The 16,690-nt window shown below is 44.2% G+C and overlaps 1 protein-coding gene across 1 annotated transcript in view; it reads left to right on the plus strand.

Moving 5' to 3' along the window:
• The window catches only part of unc13ba (unc-13 homolog Ba (C. elegans)), a gene marked incomplete at its 5' end in the record, with an annotated part of 49,469 nt that overhangs the window by 12,863 nt on the left and 19,916 nt on the right, over positions 1–16,690 (plus strand). Inside the window, 12 exons of the mRNA XM_080739652.1 lie at positions 555–718; positions 2,318–2,468; positions 4,343–4,411; positions 5,832–5,921; positions 6,837–6,977; positions 8,322–8,590; positions 8,866–8,951; positions 12,009–12,135; positions 12,607–12,703; positions 13,336–13,479; positions 13,991–14,068; positions 14,789–14,866. Coding sequence (XP_080595778.1) covers positions 555–718; positions 2,318–2,468; positions 4,343–4,411; positions 5,832–5,921; positions 6,837–6,977; positions 8,322–8,590; positions 8,866–8,951; positions 12,009–12,135; positions 12,607–12,703; positions 13,336–13,479; positions 13,991–14,068; positions 14,789–14,866 — 1,494 coding nt within the window. The remainder of the gene's footprint in view (positions 1–554; positions 719–2,317; positions 2,469–4,342; positions 4,412–5,831; positions 5,922–6,836; positions 6,978–8,321; positions 8,591–8,865; positions 8,952–12,008; positions 12,136–12,606; positions 12,704–13,335; positions 13,480–13,990; positions 14,069–14,788; positions 14,867–16,690) is intronic.

Below are 16,690 nucleotides of genomic sequence, written 5' to 3' on the forward strand. Positions count from 1 at the left end.
ATCTACAATGACGTTTTGGGTATGCTTAGTCGGGCAGAGCCAATGAATCAAATTGAATTTCAAGATGTTTTGGCCATTATCTCTGGAACGGAAGGTCGCTGCCAATACTTTTCCGGACTTGTAACAGTGTATCTCCACAATGTGGTATTGAGGCTTTTACTCTACACTGGCTCTCAACCTTTTCAGGCCGTGACCTCCAAAATAATCACATTTTAACTGGGGACCCTGACAAGCACTAAGAGTTGAGGCATTACATTTTGTATGCTCAGTCCCATTGTGAAAATAGCAGATCTACATGCTCACAACGCCTCTAATATTTGACAATTTGGCCAATGTTTAATTAAAAAGTCCTTAAATTGTCACTTTAGAAATGTGCAGATGCCTCTATACACTTAAACTGTATGTTGGTTTGTTTACAGTTGAGTGTGAAAACAATGTTGCACATAAAGTTAATCATCTGGGGACCCCCCAAAATAATTTGGGGACCCCCCCTGGGGGTCCCAAACTACAGGTTGAGAACCACTGATGTAAAACATTTACTGTACTGTGTCCAGGTGATGTTCCATTACCTGACGGACGTGGAGGGTGGAGGCGTGGTGAAGATCCCCAAGGCACATGGAGACGACGCGTGGAAGGTCTACTTCGATGAGGTGGACCAGGAGATCGTGGACGAGTTTGCCATGCGCTATGGCATCGAGTCCATCTACCAGGCCATGACGTGAGTTCACTGTGTGTGTGTGTAAGACAGTGGTTCTCAACCTTTTCAGGCCGCGACCTCCAAAATAATCAAATATTTAACAGGGGACCCCCCCACCCTGCACAAGCACATGGAATTATAGGAGTTGGCATTACATTTAGTTTGACTCGATCTATTCCATTGTGAAAATATTTTCACTATTTCTGCCTCTAATATTTGACAATTTGACCAATGTTTGACCAGAGGTACTAAAAAGGTCTTTAAAGTTCTTAAATTGTCATTTTAGAAATGTGCAGATACAATGTATACACTTATACTGTATGACGTTGGTCTGTTTACTGTTGAGTAAGAAAACAATGTTAACACATAGCTCAGCTAGCTCAGGGGTAGAGAAACCGTTATTAGAGCACGAAGGGTTCCCGAAGGGTTCCCAGTTCGAATCCGGGCTCCCCCTGAGTGTCGAAGGGTCCTTGGGCAAGACTCTGAACCCCTAGTTGCTCCCGGTGAGTAGGTTGGTGCCTTGCATGGTTTCCTCCGCCACCGGTGTATGAATGTGTGCGTGAATGGGTGAATGTAATGCACAATCTCTGTAAAGCGCTTTGGATAAAAAGCGCTATATAAATGCACCATTTACCATTTACCATTTTACATACTGTAAGCTAAACATCGGTGTGTGAATGTGTGTGTGAATGGACATGCACAATCATTGTAAAGTGTGTGCGTGTGTGTGTGTGTGTGTGCGTGTGTGTGTTTGTGTGTAGGTGTGTGTTGGTCTTAAAATGCATATATATGGCTCCAATGAGGACTGCAGGTAAATAGTGTGACGTGATTCATATGTGTGTGTGTGTGTGTGTGTGTGTGTGTGTGTGTGTGTGTGTGTGTGTGTGTGTGTGTGTGTGTGTGTGTGTGTGTGTGTGTGTGTGTGTGTGTGTGTGTGTGTGTGTGTGTGTGTGTGTGTGTGTGTGTGTGTGTGTGTGTGTGTGTGCGTGCGTGCGTGCGTGCGTGCGTGCGTGCGTGCGTGCGTGCGTTTAATGAGAAATCCTGGCCTGTCATCTGAGATCTCCCTGAATGTTGGGTTTATGATTGGATATCTCTAGGCAGGGTGGAAGAAATCTTAATAGACAAATGCAGGCAGACAGGCACGCACACACACACTCACTCACTCACCCACCCAAACGCACGTGCGCAGACTGCGCACGCACACACACACAAACACACACGCACATGCGAAGAAAAAAAAAACAGCAATACCGGTCAGACCCATTTGCTAAACAAAAAAAGTTGTAAATCCAAACAGAGAATGGACAGGAGTGGGAACGGAGCAACAAGACAATCGATAGTTCCAGCTCATTGAAATGTGCACCAGGGATCTATTTCCTCCCCCCAGAGAGGATCCACAATAATGACTTTCTGCTTCCTCCTTTCTCTCCTCTGCCCGCTCCTCTTTCCCATAATTACCTCTCTCCCATCTGCCCTCCCTTTGTCTTTCCAATTCTAATCTGCCTTTCGTCTTCGTCCCCTCTCTCTCTCTCTCTCTCTCTCTCCCTCTCTCTCTCTCTCTCTCACTCTCCCTCTCTCTCTCTCTCTCTCTCTCTCTCTCCCTCTCTCTCTCCACGCCAGTCATTTCTCCTGCCTGTCCTCTAAGTACATGCTGTCGGGGGTTCCAGCGGTCATGAGCAACCTGCTGGCCAACATCAACGCCTACTACGCCCACCCCACCTCCTTCTCCAACGTGTCCGCCCAGGACCGCTTCACCGCCTCCAACTTCAAGGTGCACACACACACACAACCAGTGGTGGGGACCCCCACACCCTGACGAGCACTAAGAAGTTGAGGCATTACATTTTGTATAACACGGTTCTATTGTGAAAATAGCTGATCTACATGCTCGGCTATTTTCACAATTTCTGTGTCTAATATTTGACAATTAGGCCAATGTTTAATTTGTCATTTTAGAGGTGCTGTATTAAAAAGTCCTTATATTGTCACTTTAGAAATGTGCAGATACTCTCTATACACTTAAACTTTATGTTGGTTTGTTTACTGTTGAGTGAGAAAACAATGTTGCACATTAGGTTAATCATCTGGGGACCCCCTCAAAATCATTTGAGGACCCCCCTGGGGGTTCTGACCCCACAGGTTGAGAAACACTGGTGTAAAGTAACATTACTCAAGTGCGGTACTTAGGTACTCTGAGGTATTCTTGCTTTACTGGAGTATTTCCAATTTCCTTTACTTTACTCACACGCACGCCCGCGCGCATTACTGTTCCTGTGAGGACATCAAAGTTAAGTGAATTCCTGGTCAGTGCAGGAAGAACTGTTTGAGTGACCCTCATGACATTTACTCTAGTCTAGCGCAGGCCAGGGTTCCCCAATTAATTTCCTCAGAGGGCCAATTGAAGTCGGGGACACCAAGCCGAGGGCCGACTATTGGGGGACCACGCTCTAGCGCAGTGGTTCTCAACCTTTACAGGCCGCAACCACTCAAATGAATCATATTTGAACTGGGGACCCTGACAAGCACTTGGAATGTAGGAGTTGAGGCATTCAGTTTAGTTTGACTCGGTTCCACAGCTAAGTATTGTGAAAATAGACGATCTGCAAGCTCACAACACCTCGCAGTGAGAGGCGTCGTGAGCTTGCAGATCGGCTATTTTCAAACATATGTGACAATTTGGCCAAGTTAGTTTGTTGTTAAATTGTCACTTCGCTCTGTCGTCTGAGGACTCCCCCAAATCACCCGACCCACAGGTTGAGAACCACCCTCAGGCCGAAATGTCAACACATCTCAAAAGTGTCTCAACAAGGAACCCGATGATGATCATTTGGGATGCTATGTGATATTTAAGCGCCATTCCCGCCAGGCACGATAAAGATAAAGATGAAAATATCGTTTTAAAAATCGTTCTCAACTGAAGTGGATGGTAACGCCCTGTTGTCGGCAGCAGGACAACAGGACGGCAGTTGTTGTTAGTTATCGTTATAGTTATCTTTATTGTGCCCGGTGGGGATGACACTTTAGTCAGCAAGCTGTTTAAACGGATGCTGGGTTTGACGTTTACTTACGTTTACTTGGTATCCTATAGTTATTTTATTGCACTAGATGTTTTTTCTTTGCACTGTTGACGAGGGTTCATGATATTCACTCTGATGTTGCTCTCTGTAAGTCACAACGGACACTACACTACTGTATGTGTCTTCCTCCCTCTTTCATTGAATCCGGTTGTGTGATTTAATAGTCAGATGAGGGGTGGTCTTATTGATCTGTTCAGACTTCTGCAGCCCATAACTCAACACTGCACCGGACACTTTAATACGCCCTCAATGACAGATAGATAGATAGATAGATGACCTTGTCCTCCATGTTATACAAGGATGTTCGTGTGTGCGTGCGTGTGTGTATGCGTGTGTGTATGCGTGTGCGTGTGTGTGTGTGTGTGTCAGAAAATAAAGAAGTGTTAAATTGAGCGGTAATTAAAATCTTAACTATTATTTTATAATGGACAAGTACTTTTCAGGCAAGTTAGTCTCAGTTAATATTTCCCCCTGACCCCACTTATAATAAAGTTATATCTATAATGTCTCTCTCTCTCTCTCTCTCTCTCTCTCTCTCTCTCTGCCTCTCTCTTTCTCTCTATCACAGAGGGAACGTTTTGTGAAGCTCTTGGATCAACTTCACAACTCGCTACGTATCGACCTCTCCACGTACAGAGTAAGTCTCCATACTTCACCAACGTTCACCGCTCTAACCCTAGCGTCTCTGTTTTGAAACAAAATATCAGATGAACATTTTCACAGCAGAGATTGAATTGAAAGTCTGTGTCATCATAGCTAGCACAAAGTTCACCCTGGTGGCATAGAGGACGGACAACACGGTAGCTTGTCTAGCTGCACCCCTCACTTTGCTCCTGACGCACTTCATATTTATATTTGAGGATTATTATTCACAGTATAGTGAGAGCATCTTTCCTTCATGCAGTATTTACATTTCATGAGGATTGTTCACGGTATGGTTTAGTGAGACTCTCGTTATTTTGTATTTAAGGCCTGTTTCATTACACTGTAGTTCAAACGACCCACCGTCATCAAACAGTACAGTGAGACCCTCGTCACTGCATATTTATGATGGTACATTGAGACTGTCACAGTGGTTGTTATTGAAGGAACTCATACTTAACGCAGACCTATCTACGCATACTGTGTTTGAAACCTCATTTCCATTTTTTTCCAAACCTTCATGATTTCGTAAATTAACGCCCTATTCAATCACACTAGTGTCTCACGAAAGCATCAAAAGTATCAGGCCTACAAGCTCGAAACACAGCATGAAGCGACGCGGTTCGAGCTTGTGGATCTGCTCCTTTTGATGCTTTTGAATTTGAATCCTGAAAAGTAAACATAAGAGATTTCCACCCGGCAGATGATAACACCTAGCTGCATGTGAATAACATGCACAGAATACAAATAATCATTATGGTTCCCAAGGAAAGACAGACCATGCACCCACTGCACACAAAATGTGGTGGAAACAGAGCTACACTTTCTAACCACCGGCCAACTATACCAAGGCATCAGAGACACATTACTGTACTTCCCACAGACACACCCCAAGTGAGTTTGAAAACATGACCAACGACAAAAAAACTCAACAACGTACAACAACAACGTGCGAACACAGCAGCAAGATTTGTGAACTGTTGCGATAAAAGAAGGCTAGCCAATGAAATACAACCACCCTAAGGACTACAAACCATTGAGTGTCCTGCACTATCTGTACCATGTAGACCTCTAGACCTACTGCACATATAAACAGAGCTGCTACCTAACACATTTAAATCGTTATGAGAAAAAGAATGCTGCTATTTGTCCCAAAGCGACGGCAAAAGATTGATGCTATTTGTTTCAAAAAGCTTTATACCCTGTATATATAACATGTATACAACGTCACAATGTGACATAGCTCTGTTTACACTAGTGCTGTACCCTCTCCAAATGTTTAATACATTCCCCATTTTCAAAGTTTTTCTTATATTTTGACACTTGCTTTGGCAATGTAAACGTATGTTTTCTCAGGCCAAGGAAGGTCCTTTGAGTTGTGTGGTTGAACCTTGTGGTGTTTGTTTTCTCCTCAGAACAACTTCCCAGCCAGCAGCACACCTCGCCTCCAGGACCTCAAGTCCACCGTGGACCTGCTCACCAGCATCACCTTCTTCAGGATGAAGGTAGAACACATGAGTATACAAACATGTTTGTCTCAAAAATAGGAATGGAACAAATTCCAAAAAGGTAGCACATCACAAATGTCAGATCAATGGAGGACTAAGTACTCACATTTCTACTTTTTTACATGTTTTGGGCCATTATTTTGGGGCTAGCGCTCCCATGATTTTGTAACCCATTTTTCACCCAGTGCCAATTGCCCAAGCTGTAATCCTGGGCGCTGCTCTCCCTCTGCCAACCTGGGGAGATCCCCGAACTGAGCTCATGCTTCCTTCGAGTGCATGAGGAGTTTGCAGGAGTTTGCATCACCTGACAGGGGGAAGCTTCCCGGTTGGACGTAGCGCGGGATCGAAGGAGCACGTTATTCCAATCAGTTCTTTTCCCCTCCATCAGGCGCTCCGGCATTATCCCCCTGGCCCATTGTTGACGTGCAACCTATTTTCCTTATTTAAAGGACATCATATTATATATAAGGGTTCATATTTTAGATATTCATTAGAGAAAATAAAAGATGAGTGTTAAAATGTTATAATTTACTTCTTTCTATTGTTTTAGTGATTTTAACGATTTTGATTTGCATGCATGCCTTCGAGCAGAAATTGAACATTGTTCTATGCATATAATTTAAGGTGCTCTGAGAGCAGCATTGACAAAATGCACTAAAACGATAGAAAGAAGGAAATGAAAACATTTTAACACTCATCTTTTATTTTCTCTAATGATTATCTAAAATAATATGAACCCTTGTTGGAAAAAAACAAAGTTGTCTTTTAAGCATATCTGTCTGTCTTTGTGTTTTGTAATTACTCTGCTTTTGCTACAGTTTACATACCAACATGTTTCTGTCTATAGCTCTGTATACCTGACCCTCTCGCTCCCTGCCCCTCTCTCTCTTCCTGTGGCGTCGTTGCGTTCAGGTGCTGGAGCTCCAGAGCCCCCCCAGGGCCGCCCACGTGGTGAGGGACTGCGTCAAAGCCTGCCTCAACTCCACCTACGAGTACATCTTCAACAACTGCCTGGAGCTCTACAACCGCCAGTCCCAGCCTGCCGTCCCAGCGGTCAGTCACTGCAGCGCGTGCTTAAAACACATTCTCTGCCATTTTCGATCATTTCGACCATAGGGTCATCTAGTTGAGGGGCAATGAAAACAGCATCTCTCGCCCAAACTTGCAATGTGAGCCAAGATTCAGGCGTCTCTGTGAAACATAAATAAACAAGAAACGGATGGGCAGACACGGGACAAACAGGCAAAGCCAGATGTAGGAGCGGTTAGCACAGCTCAAAAACAGGATCTACTCTATTTTGTATTGTATGTTTGTATTGTTTTAATAAGGATATAGGGGCTAAGATATAGGGGACAAGTCACTTTCACTGAGGAGTTAGAGTATAAGGTGAGATGCAGACAGTGTAGGCAAGACTGATGATAGGAAAGCGTAGGGGGAGACAGTGTAGGAGAGACAGACGATAGGAAAGCTGAGAGGGAGACAGTGTAGGAGAGACAGACGATAGGAAAGCTGAGAGGGAGACAGTGTAGGAGAGACAGACGGTAGGAAAGCTGAGAGGGAGACAGTGTATAGGAGAGACAGACGGTAGGAAAGCTGAGAGGGAGACAGTGTAGGAGAGACAGACAGTAGGAAAGCTGAGAGGGAGACAGTGTATAGGAGAGACAGACGGTAGGAAAGCTGAGAGGGAGACAGTGTATAGGAGAGACAGACGGTAGGAAAGCTGAGAGGGAGACAGTGTAGGAGAGACAGACAGTAAGAAAGCTTAGAGGGAGAGTGTAGTGTGTAGATCCACATTTCCTTTCTCACAGATTAGATTTGAACTCGCCACAACAAATCCACATTTGGCAGTATCCTCCCGCAAATATACATTACCAGACATCCATCCAATCAGTGTAATGGAGTCACGTACAGATGCAGTCATTTTTTAAATGTGCGCCCGGTACCGTGGTGGTGTACTGAAAGTCATCACACAGTCCCACTATCACGTGATTGTCATTTACATTGGCGTGCTTCTCAGAGTAACCTCTAGGTGGCACGAGACAACCAATCGCCCCGAACCCACATTGAAACTAAATTGTTTTAATGTAATTGATGACCTGACAATAGCAATGCGTTCCTCTATTCTCAGACCATGATAGACCACCACTCCAGCCGCAGTCACTATATGCTAGCTGTATTACATTTTTAAGCTTGAAACAATTATATATCAATGTCATTTTCTTGTTTCAAACCACTACGAGAGCGAGACAGTAGGGAAGCTGAAGAAGTATTGTTATTATTATTATTACAGACCAATCAGAGTATGCATCGTTCTATGAAGCGTCCGTGACGTGACATTAGTCCGGAGCTCCGAGAAAAATCGTTGGTCATTTTGATGTTGTTTCTAACCTTTCACAGGTCGAGCCAAAGAAGGAGAAAAAGGAGAAGAAGAAGAAGAAGGAGAAGGCGGAGGGAGAGGGAGAGGGAGAGGGGAGTGGCGAGGATGAGGAGTCTGAGGAAGAGGAGGAGGAGGAGGAAGAGGAGGAGGAGAAGAATAAGGAGGAGGAGAGCCAGCCGGAGGAGCAGGGACCCAGCATCCAGAACCTGGACTTCTGGCCCAAGCTCATCCTCCTCATCGTGTCCATCATCGAAGAGGATAAGAACTCCTACACACCCATCATCAACCAGTTAGTGCTGATTGTATCTCTGAGAGTGTGCAAATGTAAACCAAACGGACCTGCAAGGACCTGTTACTTTGGTTACTAGTTACGTTGTAGATTTGTATTCAAAACATACATTAACCACAGCCCTATACACTGTACATTTCGGCCATTTTGAAAATAGGAGATGCGACGCGACGCGTTGTGAGCTTTTGAGTACTTTAAGTACATTTTGTGAGAGAGTACCATTTTTCCACCACTGGTTCAGTGTGACCTCACCCCAACACCTGTGTCTCTATTAGGTTCCCACAAGAACTCAGCGTGGGCAAGGTCAGTGCTGAGGTCATGTGGACACTCTTCGCTCAAGACATGAAATATGCCCTGGAAGGTAAGAGTGTACTGCGTGCATGCGTGCGTGCCTGCGTGCGTGTGCGTGTGTGAGTGAGTGAGTGGGAGAGAGATCTCCCGATCAATCATTTATTCATGTCATTGTCCTTTGTCCGTTCTGTTGTACAGTGTTGGAAAAGATTGATTGCTATCACTGGAACAACGGTAACTAATAGAGTCCCTGTTGATATAGTGAGCTTACAATAGATAGTACATGAGAGCAAATTCCCTTGTGTCCCTTAATTCCCAGTTGGCACTCGCCCTCCCTCTTAATTCCCCAGAAACATTAAACTTTTGCTGTCGCCCTGTCAACAACATTCTCCCTCAAAATCCACCCTGCTTACCGAACCATGTGCAAATAAATCGACTCTGTCGGGTGGAAACCAATACTTTTCAGGATTCAAATTCAAAAATAGCTAAAGTAAAAGTCGCGTTGTGCCACGTTCTGAGCTTGCAGATCTGCTACTTTTGAAGCTTTAGTGTGACGCTGTAGTATGCTCAAGAAGGGGGCGTTAATTTATGAAAAAAAAACAACACAAGTTTTAAAGGTATAGAGAGGTTTCTGCCCGACAGCGACAAAATAAATGAACAGAGAGAGAGAGAGACTGCCCACACGATGAACCAGGCAATGTTGGGTACCGAAAGCTTTTTCTTTGGGCTAGCGCTCCACTGAGAAAACCCATTGTTTTTTTATCCCACGATATTACCATTTTTCACCGAGTGCCAATTGCCTAAGCTGTAATCCTGGGCACTGCTCTCCCTCTGCCGAACTGAGCTCATGCTTCCTTCAGTGCATGAGGAGTGAGCAGGCCGCTTCTTATCACCTGACAAGGGGGAGCTTCCCCGGTTGGATGTAGCGCGTGGAAGGAACACGTTATTCCAACCAGCTCCTTTCCCCTCCATCAGGCTGGCCAGGTGGAGGCACTATAGAGACCAGGATTACTGCATGTTTTTGTGAGGGTATCTACCCTAAGAGACACGGGGAGAACATGCAAACTCCACACAGAAAGGTCCTTTCGCCAACTCCACCTAGGGTGTGGGTTCTGATGACTTGGAGGAGAGAACACGCCTCCAGCGCCCACAGCATCGAACCCAGGACCCTAGCTGTGAGGCGACAGGGTACCGAAAGCTTCTTGTCACATTGCAGAGCGACGCATTGTCAGTGCAATATGCTGGGCAAGCTGATAACGTGGCATCGAGTTTCGCATTTTCTGCTTCTATCAAGTGAAGGCACTCTGTGAAAATGCTCTCATTTGCAAAAAGCCTTGATTTGTATTCATAATTGGCTTCATCAATTCAGAACGAGTACTCAGATAAAGTGCACAGACTATCCATCCAAAGGGCAAAAAGGTATGCGGGACAGCCATGATGGTACGTGGAATTTGTTATTCTTTTCACAAACCTTCTAACTTCTGTGAAAACAAGCATGTGATCCAGGATAATCAGCGACCAGCTCTCTCTCTCTCTCTCTCGGTTTGCACTTTTAGAAATGTAGAATGATAAACATAAAGTTACATTGTGGTATATGTTTAGCTCAAACAAACCTTTTTCTTCATGCCCTATAGAGTTCTTTGTTAAAATGTAATATTATCCCTTATTAATATTAAGTAGAAAATATTATGTTAACAGAGAATTGTGGCAAGTTTGTTCACCAATAAAGTCCTATTTCTTGACACACATGCACATGAGCACACGTACATGCACATGAGCAACACTCTTGTTTATTTATTTTTATTTATTTTTTGTTCTTCATCTCTGCTTCCTTTCCTCTTTGTTTATATCACGTTTTTTGTCTGTCTATCTTCATCAATTGTCTCTTCTGTTATCTCAGCTCCCACTACATTCCGCATCCGCAGATTATACTTTCATGGCGGTAAGAAGTGTCTGTGTATGTGTGCGTGCCTACGTGCGTGCGTATACGTGCGCGTGAGAGCGATAGAGTGTTTGATTTCATTTTGAGGACAGTAAACGATCAATCTAAACTGAGAGTGCATTAAGTGTTTTATCTAGAGTAGACCTTAATGGAGAGGTGGTGTATTATGAATATGTTGGTACAACCAGACTACCAGTCACCACATGCCGGTGTTGTTAATGCATTCATATTCTCTGTTCATACATACACTGTATATTTACAGACCATACACATACAGTACATACATACAGATGTGCCTTTCAAATAGGCTTTCTTATACTTTTCCTGCAAACACTTGTTGTTTTCCCATGGTTCTTTTCACTGTTTAGCCTTGATAATTCTTCTCTTTTGTTACTGTGTCACTTTTAGACACTTCTTTTCATTGGAAAAAAATAATCTGAATAGCATTTACATAACAACAACTTTGCCCATGCCCTCCTTCCTCACCGTCAATGTTTTCACCATTTACTGACAATCCACTGTCTTGCCAATGGCATAACATGTGAAGTTCTCAAATGGCACATCTGTACATAGTATACATACATACATACATACATACATACATGCATACATACATACATACATACATACATACATACAGTACATGCATACATATTACATACATACATACGTAATACATACATAGATACATACATACATACATACAGTACATGCATTTATTCAGAGACCCATTGCAGATACCTCGTGCCAGAATCAAAACTTAAAATTATTATTATTATTTAGTTTTATTGTGTTATGTTATGTTTCTTTATCTTTTGCCTCTCCTGTGTTTCATCCTTCTTCCTGCTTCTTACTGCTCACGACGTGTCAACATGCGACACGTCGTGTTTTGCTTTTTGCTTTTTTTTTTCATTTTTATGTGGAATTCTTGTAGGTCAAAGTAGGGGCATTAATTTACAGGGAAAAAACATAAAAACAAGTTAAAAGTATATAGATAGATACAAGGTTTATGCTAGTCAGCGGAGTAGCAATAGTCGATTACGACAATTTAATAATTGTTATGTGAAAGAAACGTGGTGCTTACTTTATGTGTGTGTGTGTGTGTGCGCGTGTGTCTGTGTGTGTGTGTGTGTGTGTGTGTGTGTGTGTGTGTGTGTGTGCACATGTGCGTGTGTGCGTCCACAGAGCATGAGAAGCAGAGGCTGTGTAAGTCAGCAGACTACATGAACCTCCATTTCAAGGTGAAGTGGTTGTACAATGAATACGTCAGAGACCTGCCCGCCTTCACCGACACTGTGCCAGAGTACCCCGCGTAAGACACGCACACTCACACGCACACACACACACACACACACACACACACACACACACACACACACACTCACACACACACACACACACACACACACACACACACACACACACACACACACACACACACAAACAGCTTATCTCAATTTTATTTTTCAATTAAGGCCCTACTTGATACAGCATCACACAAAAGCATCCGAAGTAGCAGTTCCACAAGCTCTAAACGCGATGTGAAGCGACGCGTTTAGAGCATGTAGATCTGCTACTTTTGATGCTTTCGAATTTGAATCCTTTTGGGTTTGTTTCTCTTACGATCTGCTCCACTGTCTCACTAGACTGAACTATTATGAGTGTGTTTCCTTTTTTCATGTCCTTATGATGCCACTGCTATCTCTCTGTCTCTTGCTCTGTCTGTCTGTCTGTCTGTCTGTCTGTCTGTCTGTCTGTCTGTCTGTCTGTCTCTCTCCATCAGGTGGTTCCTGCAGTTTGTCCTGGCCTGGCTGGCTGAGAACGAAGACGTGTCCTTGGAGTTCATGCATGGAGCGTTGGAGAGAGACAAGAGAGAGGGGGTGAGTGTCCGTCAGAGTCCGTCAATCTGGCCTGATATATATCTGACATTATTTGGCTTTTTTTGACAACATCGGTCTCTACAATTATGCTGTTTCTCAACCAGGGACCACCCAGGGTCTGTATGTAACTCTGAGAATAGTGTACACATGGAACCAAATTAACCCCTACACGGCCTACACGTTTGCAACTCTTGAGTGTACAAAGTGTAGATTTTTTATTGATTTGAAAAACACGTTATTTCAATGGCATAATGGATGGAGAGACAGGATTTTTGTCCAACCAAGAAACAGCAACCAATACTTGACAAAGGGTCCATTGTGGAGATGTTTTTTTAACACTGTGAAGGAAGAGAAAAGAGGAGCACTCGTCAAAAAGTACTAAAAATAGAAAAAAATATATTCGTCTTGGGTGCACGGTTCGGGCAAACAATGAACTTAGAACAAGGACACCAGCACTCACTTTAGAACTAATTCTTCATGTTTTATTGAAGTTTTTTCCCCCAGCAGCAGCAAACAAATGGACGTTTCGCCCCAAAAGGCCTTCCTCAGCGTGTCACTCTTGAGTTACACGCTGTGCTGGTGTCCTTGTTCTAATGTCTAACACTGTGTCTCCTCCTCCTCCCGCCTCCCAGTTCCAGCAGACGTCGGAGCACGCCCTGTTCTCCAGCTCTGTGGTGGACGTCTTCACGCAGCTCAACCAGAGCTTCGAGATCATCAAGAAGCTGGAGTGTCCTGATCCTGCCGTGGTCACGCACTATAACAAGCGCTTTGCCAAGGTCAGCTCACCTAGGCCAGTGGTTCTCAAAGTGTGGTCCAGGGACCCCCAGGGGTCCTTGAGGGAGTTCCAGGGGGTGCCCAGCTAAATGATAGTTAGGAACCCTTACTGGATTGTAACTCAGAGAGTGTACAAATGGAACCGAATGGACCCTAACAGATCCATTTGGTTCCATTTGTACACTCTCAGATGTGTTACATTAACATTGATTGTATTGATTATAAATACATTGGGGTGCCAGAGATTGAAATGCCATTAAATGGGGTCCATAGCCTAATGCATGTCAAACTGTCTCTGGCGTATCTTTGCAAATGGGGTTCTGTGGGCTAATAAGTATAAATTTGGGGGTCCTTGACATGAAAAGGTTTGAGAATCACTTTCAGTCATCTGAAATGTTTTAGTTTGTGTCTAGTTTTAAGATTATAAGTTGCGACTAAATGTACAGTTGATTTTGTCATCAAAGATTAAGCTGAGAAATGTAAGTGTATACATGCTTATCTTTGTGTCCACAGACCATCGCCAAAGTGCTGCTGCAATACTGCGCCCTGCTGGCCAAGAGCTTTCCCTCCTACTGTGAGAAGGAGAAGATTGTGAGTGCATGGTTTCTGTGAGAACATAGTCTGTGTACGGTTAAAACAACTAATAGATTCATTCACTTATTTTTTATATAGACCCCCCCCCCCTCCCCCTTAGATACAATAGCTACTTGGGTCAGGAACACTCATTTCAAAGTAGATGTAACCATTTATTGCAACAAATGGAATACAGTTAAACCTGGCATTAAAGGGCTCTGCGTTCAGAGATGTTCCCTGAATTTTGTTCAGCCATGCTTGCTATGCAAAATCAGGGAACTTTGAGCAAAACCCAACATAGGGATACAATAGTAGTACAATAGCAATACATCAACATATTAGCTTGAAACAGCAGACATAAAATCACAGGTTTTTGAGCCTATGCCAGACTCTGATCAAAAGGTGGAGGAGGCAGCTAAGCAGCAGCAGATCCGAAGCTTCGGATCAAAGACAAGCAGAGCTAAAGTGAATGCAAGCCCTATTTAAAGGACCCTCACTTACTGAGCGAGAGCTCGGATTGGCATTATGACTGTGTGACCAACAGATCTGTGAATGAGGAATAGGAAAGGATCTGACTGACAGCTGATTACAGCTGAGGCGGTCGAGACTCGCGTGTCCTGCATAAACTAACGCTATGCTTCATTTTTGCGCTTGATCAAAATGTACTATATGTCTTTGTCTTTCTGTCTTTCTGTCTCTCTCTCTCTCTCTCTCTCCCTCTCTCTCTCTCTCATGTAGCCGTGTGTGCTGATGAACAACATTCAGCAGATGAGGGTCTTATTGGAGAAGATGTTTGAGTCCATGGGAGCCAAGAATGTGAGTTTAAACACTCACACACAAACGCACGCACGCACACACACACACACACACACACACACACACACACACACACACACACACACACACACACACACACACACACACACACACACACACACACACACAGTTTGGCATTTAATATGGCATTTAAACACTCACACACAGTTTGTCCTACCTATAAGCTTCAGTACACTTTCGAGTCTTGTGCATACAACATTTGCATATAGTGTGATTTGATAAAGTACTCCACTTGACAATAAAATCCACTAATAAGTCATCGTCAGACACGTCGTCCAGTCGGCTGTCACGTGTGTGACTTGTCACGTGCTGGTCATATACAGCTGTGATGGTCTTCTCAGTGTCGTCATACCGAGGGGAGGGGGGGGGGTTATTTTTTGTCAGCTGTCACAAGATGTGACAAGCTGTCAAGCAGTGTCTTAACGCACACTGGTCATAACATACAGTAGTGAGTGCCTTTATCATGTTTGTCAAAATAGTGTTGTGATGGTTGACTCAAACCGTGTTTGATCCCTGAGCGAGACACTGAACCCCTAATCGCTCCCGGCGAGCAGGTCGGTGCCTTGCATGGTTTCCTCTGCCATCGCTGGTTTGTGGCACTGTGTGCATGTGTGTGAATGCAAAGTATATTGTGAAGTGCTTTGGATTAGACATCATACTACAGCAAAGCAGGTCATTTGGTAATGTAACCTCTGAGTTGGTTATATGTGTTTCTCTACAGTTCACTGATGAGGAGGAGAGGGTAGGTCTACAGTAGTCCTTGTTCTTCCCTATACTAGTCCCAACACCTCTCTCCTGCAGTGTCCCCTTGATCCGTTCGTCTGCTCCCTGCCATGCCCCAAGTATCCAACAACAACAGAGCAGTGCCCCGATCCTCCTTACAACTATCAAAACTGCTCAAGTTCTCTCACTCTCCTGGTCGAGTTGGGTGACGTCTACCGCTGTGTCCGACGAACGATTTCCAATGTTCCCGGTATTCCCACATCACGTCACATGACTAGTTGGGATCCTTTAGGATTATAACGATTCCGGGTCCTTAACGATTCCCCCTTAACGGTACGATGCATGATTAACGGCTCCCTTTAACCATTCCTATAGTGGGTTCCAAATGGACTCTTGCAGGTTCGTAACTGTGAGAGTGTACAAATGGAACCATCGTGGGTCCATTTGGTTCCATTTGGTTCTCAGATTTATGGTAGTCCTTGAAATGTTGAAAAGTTGAAAAGTTGTAATTGTATAGCAGACATGAAGTCCACATAACCAGCTCGACAGTGTGATAAAAACCACAAGGTTCCAGAGACGGTTCCAATCCAAATGTGATGGAACCGATTCCGGTTCCTCGATGTTGAATGCGGTTCTCCGGTTCGTCCGATTCCCACGGTTTGGGATCCCAACCCTACACTAACAGTGTCTAACAGTGACTATTACTAACAGTGGAATGCAAACACAGCGTTCCATCAGAAGCCTTCTCTTGAGGTGCCACGTCCGCCTCTGTCGACTCAGTCGCTGGGTCTGTTTGAGTTGTGTTCCGACGAGCTCGGACTCGCGGATCACGTTGTCCTCGTCAGCATGCAACGCGACGGGAAAGCCTGTCGCATAAAAGACCCCGCGCTCGGTCAGATGTTGCCCAACTCATAGCTGTAGCATACAACCTGGGTGTTAGGAAAAACCCTTCAGCTGTATATTCACTCCTAAAACACCACTGTAGTGTCCCTTCCCATGTGCTGTGTCCAACAGTATACCTGTATATATATGTTATACATTTCAAGTGTAACATGGTGCTGCTTCCCCCCCAAGCTTGAG

This window comes from Nannobrachium achirus, assembly GCF_963921795.1.
Source record: "Nannobrachium achirus genome assembly, chromosome: 12".
Taxonomy (NCBI): domain Eukaryota; kingdom Metazoa; phylum Chordata; class Actinopteri; order Myctophiformes; family Myctophidae; genus Nannobrachium; species Nannobrachium achirus.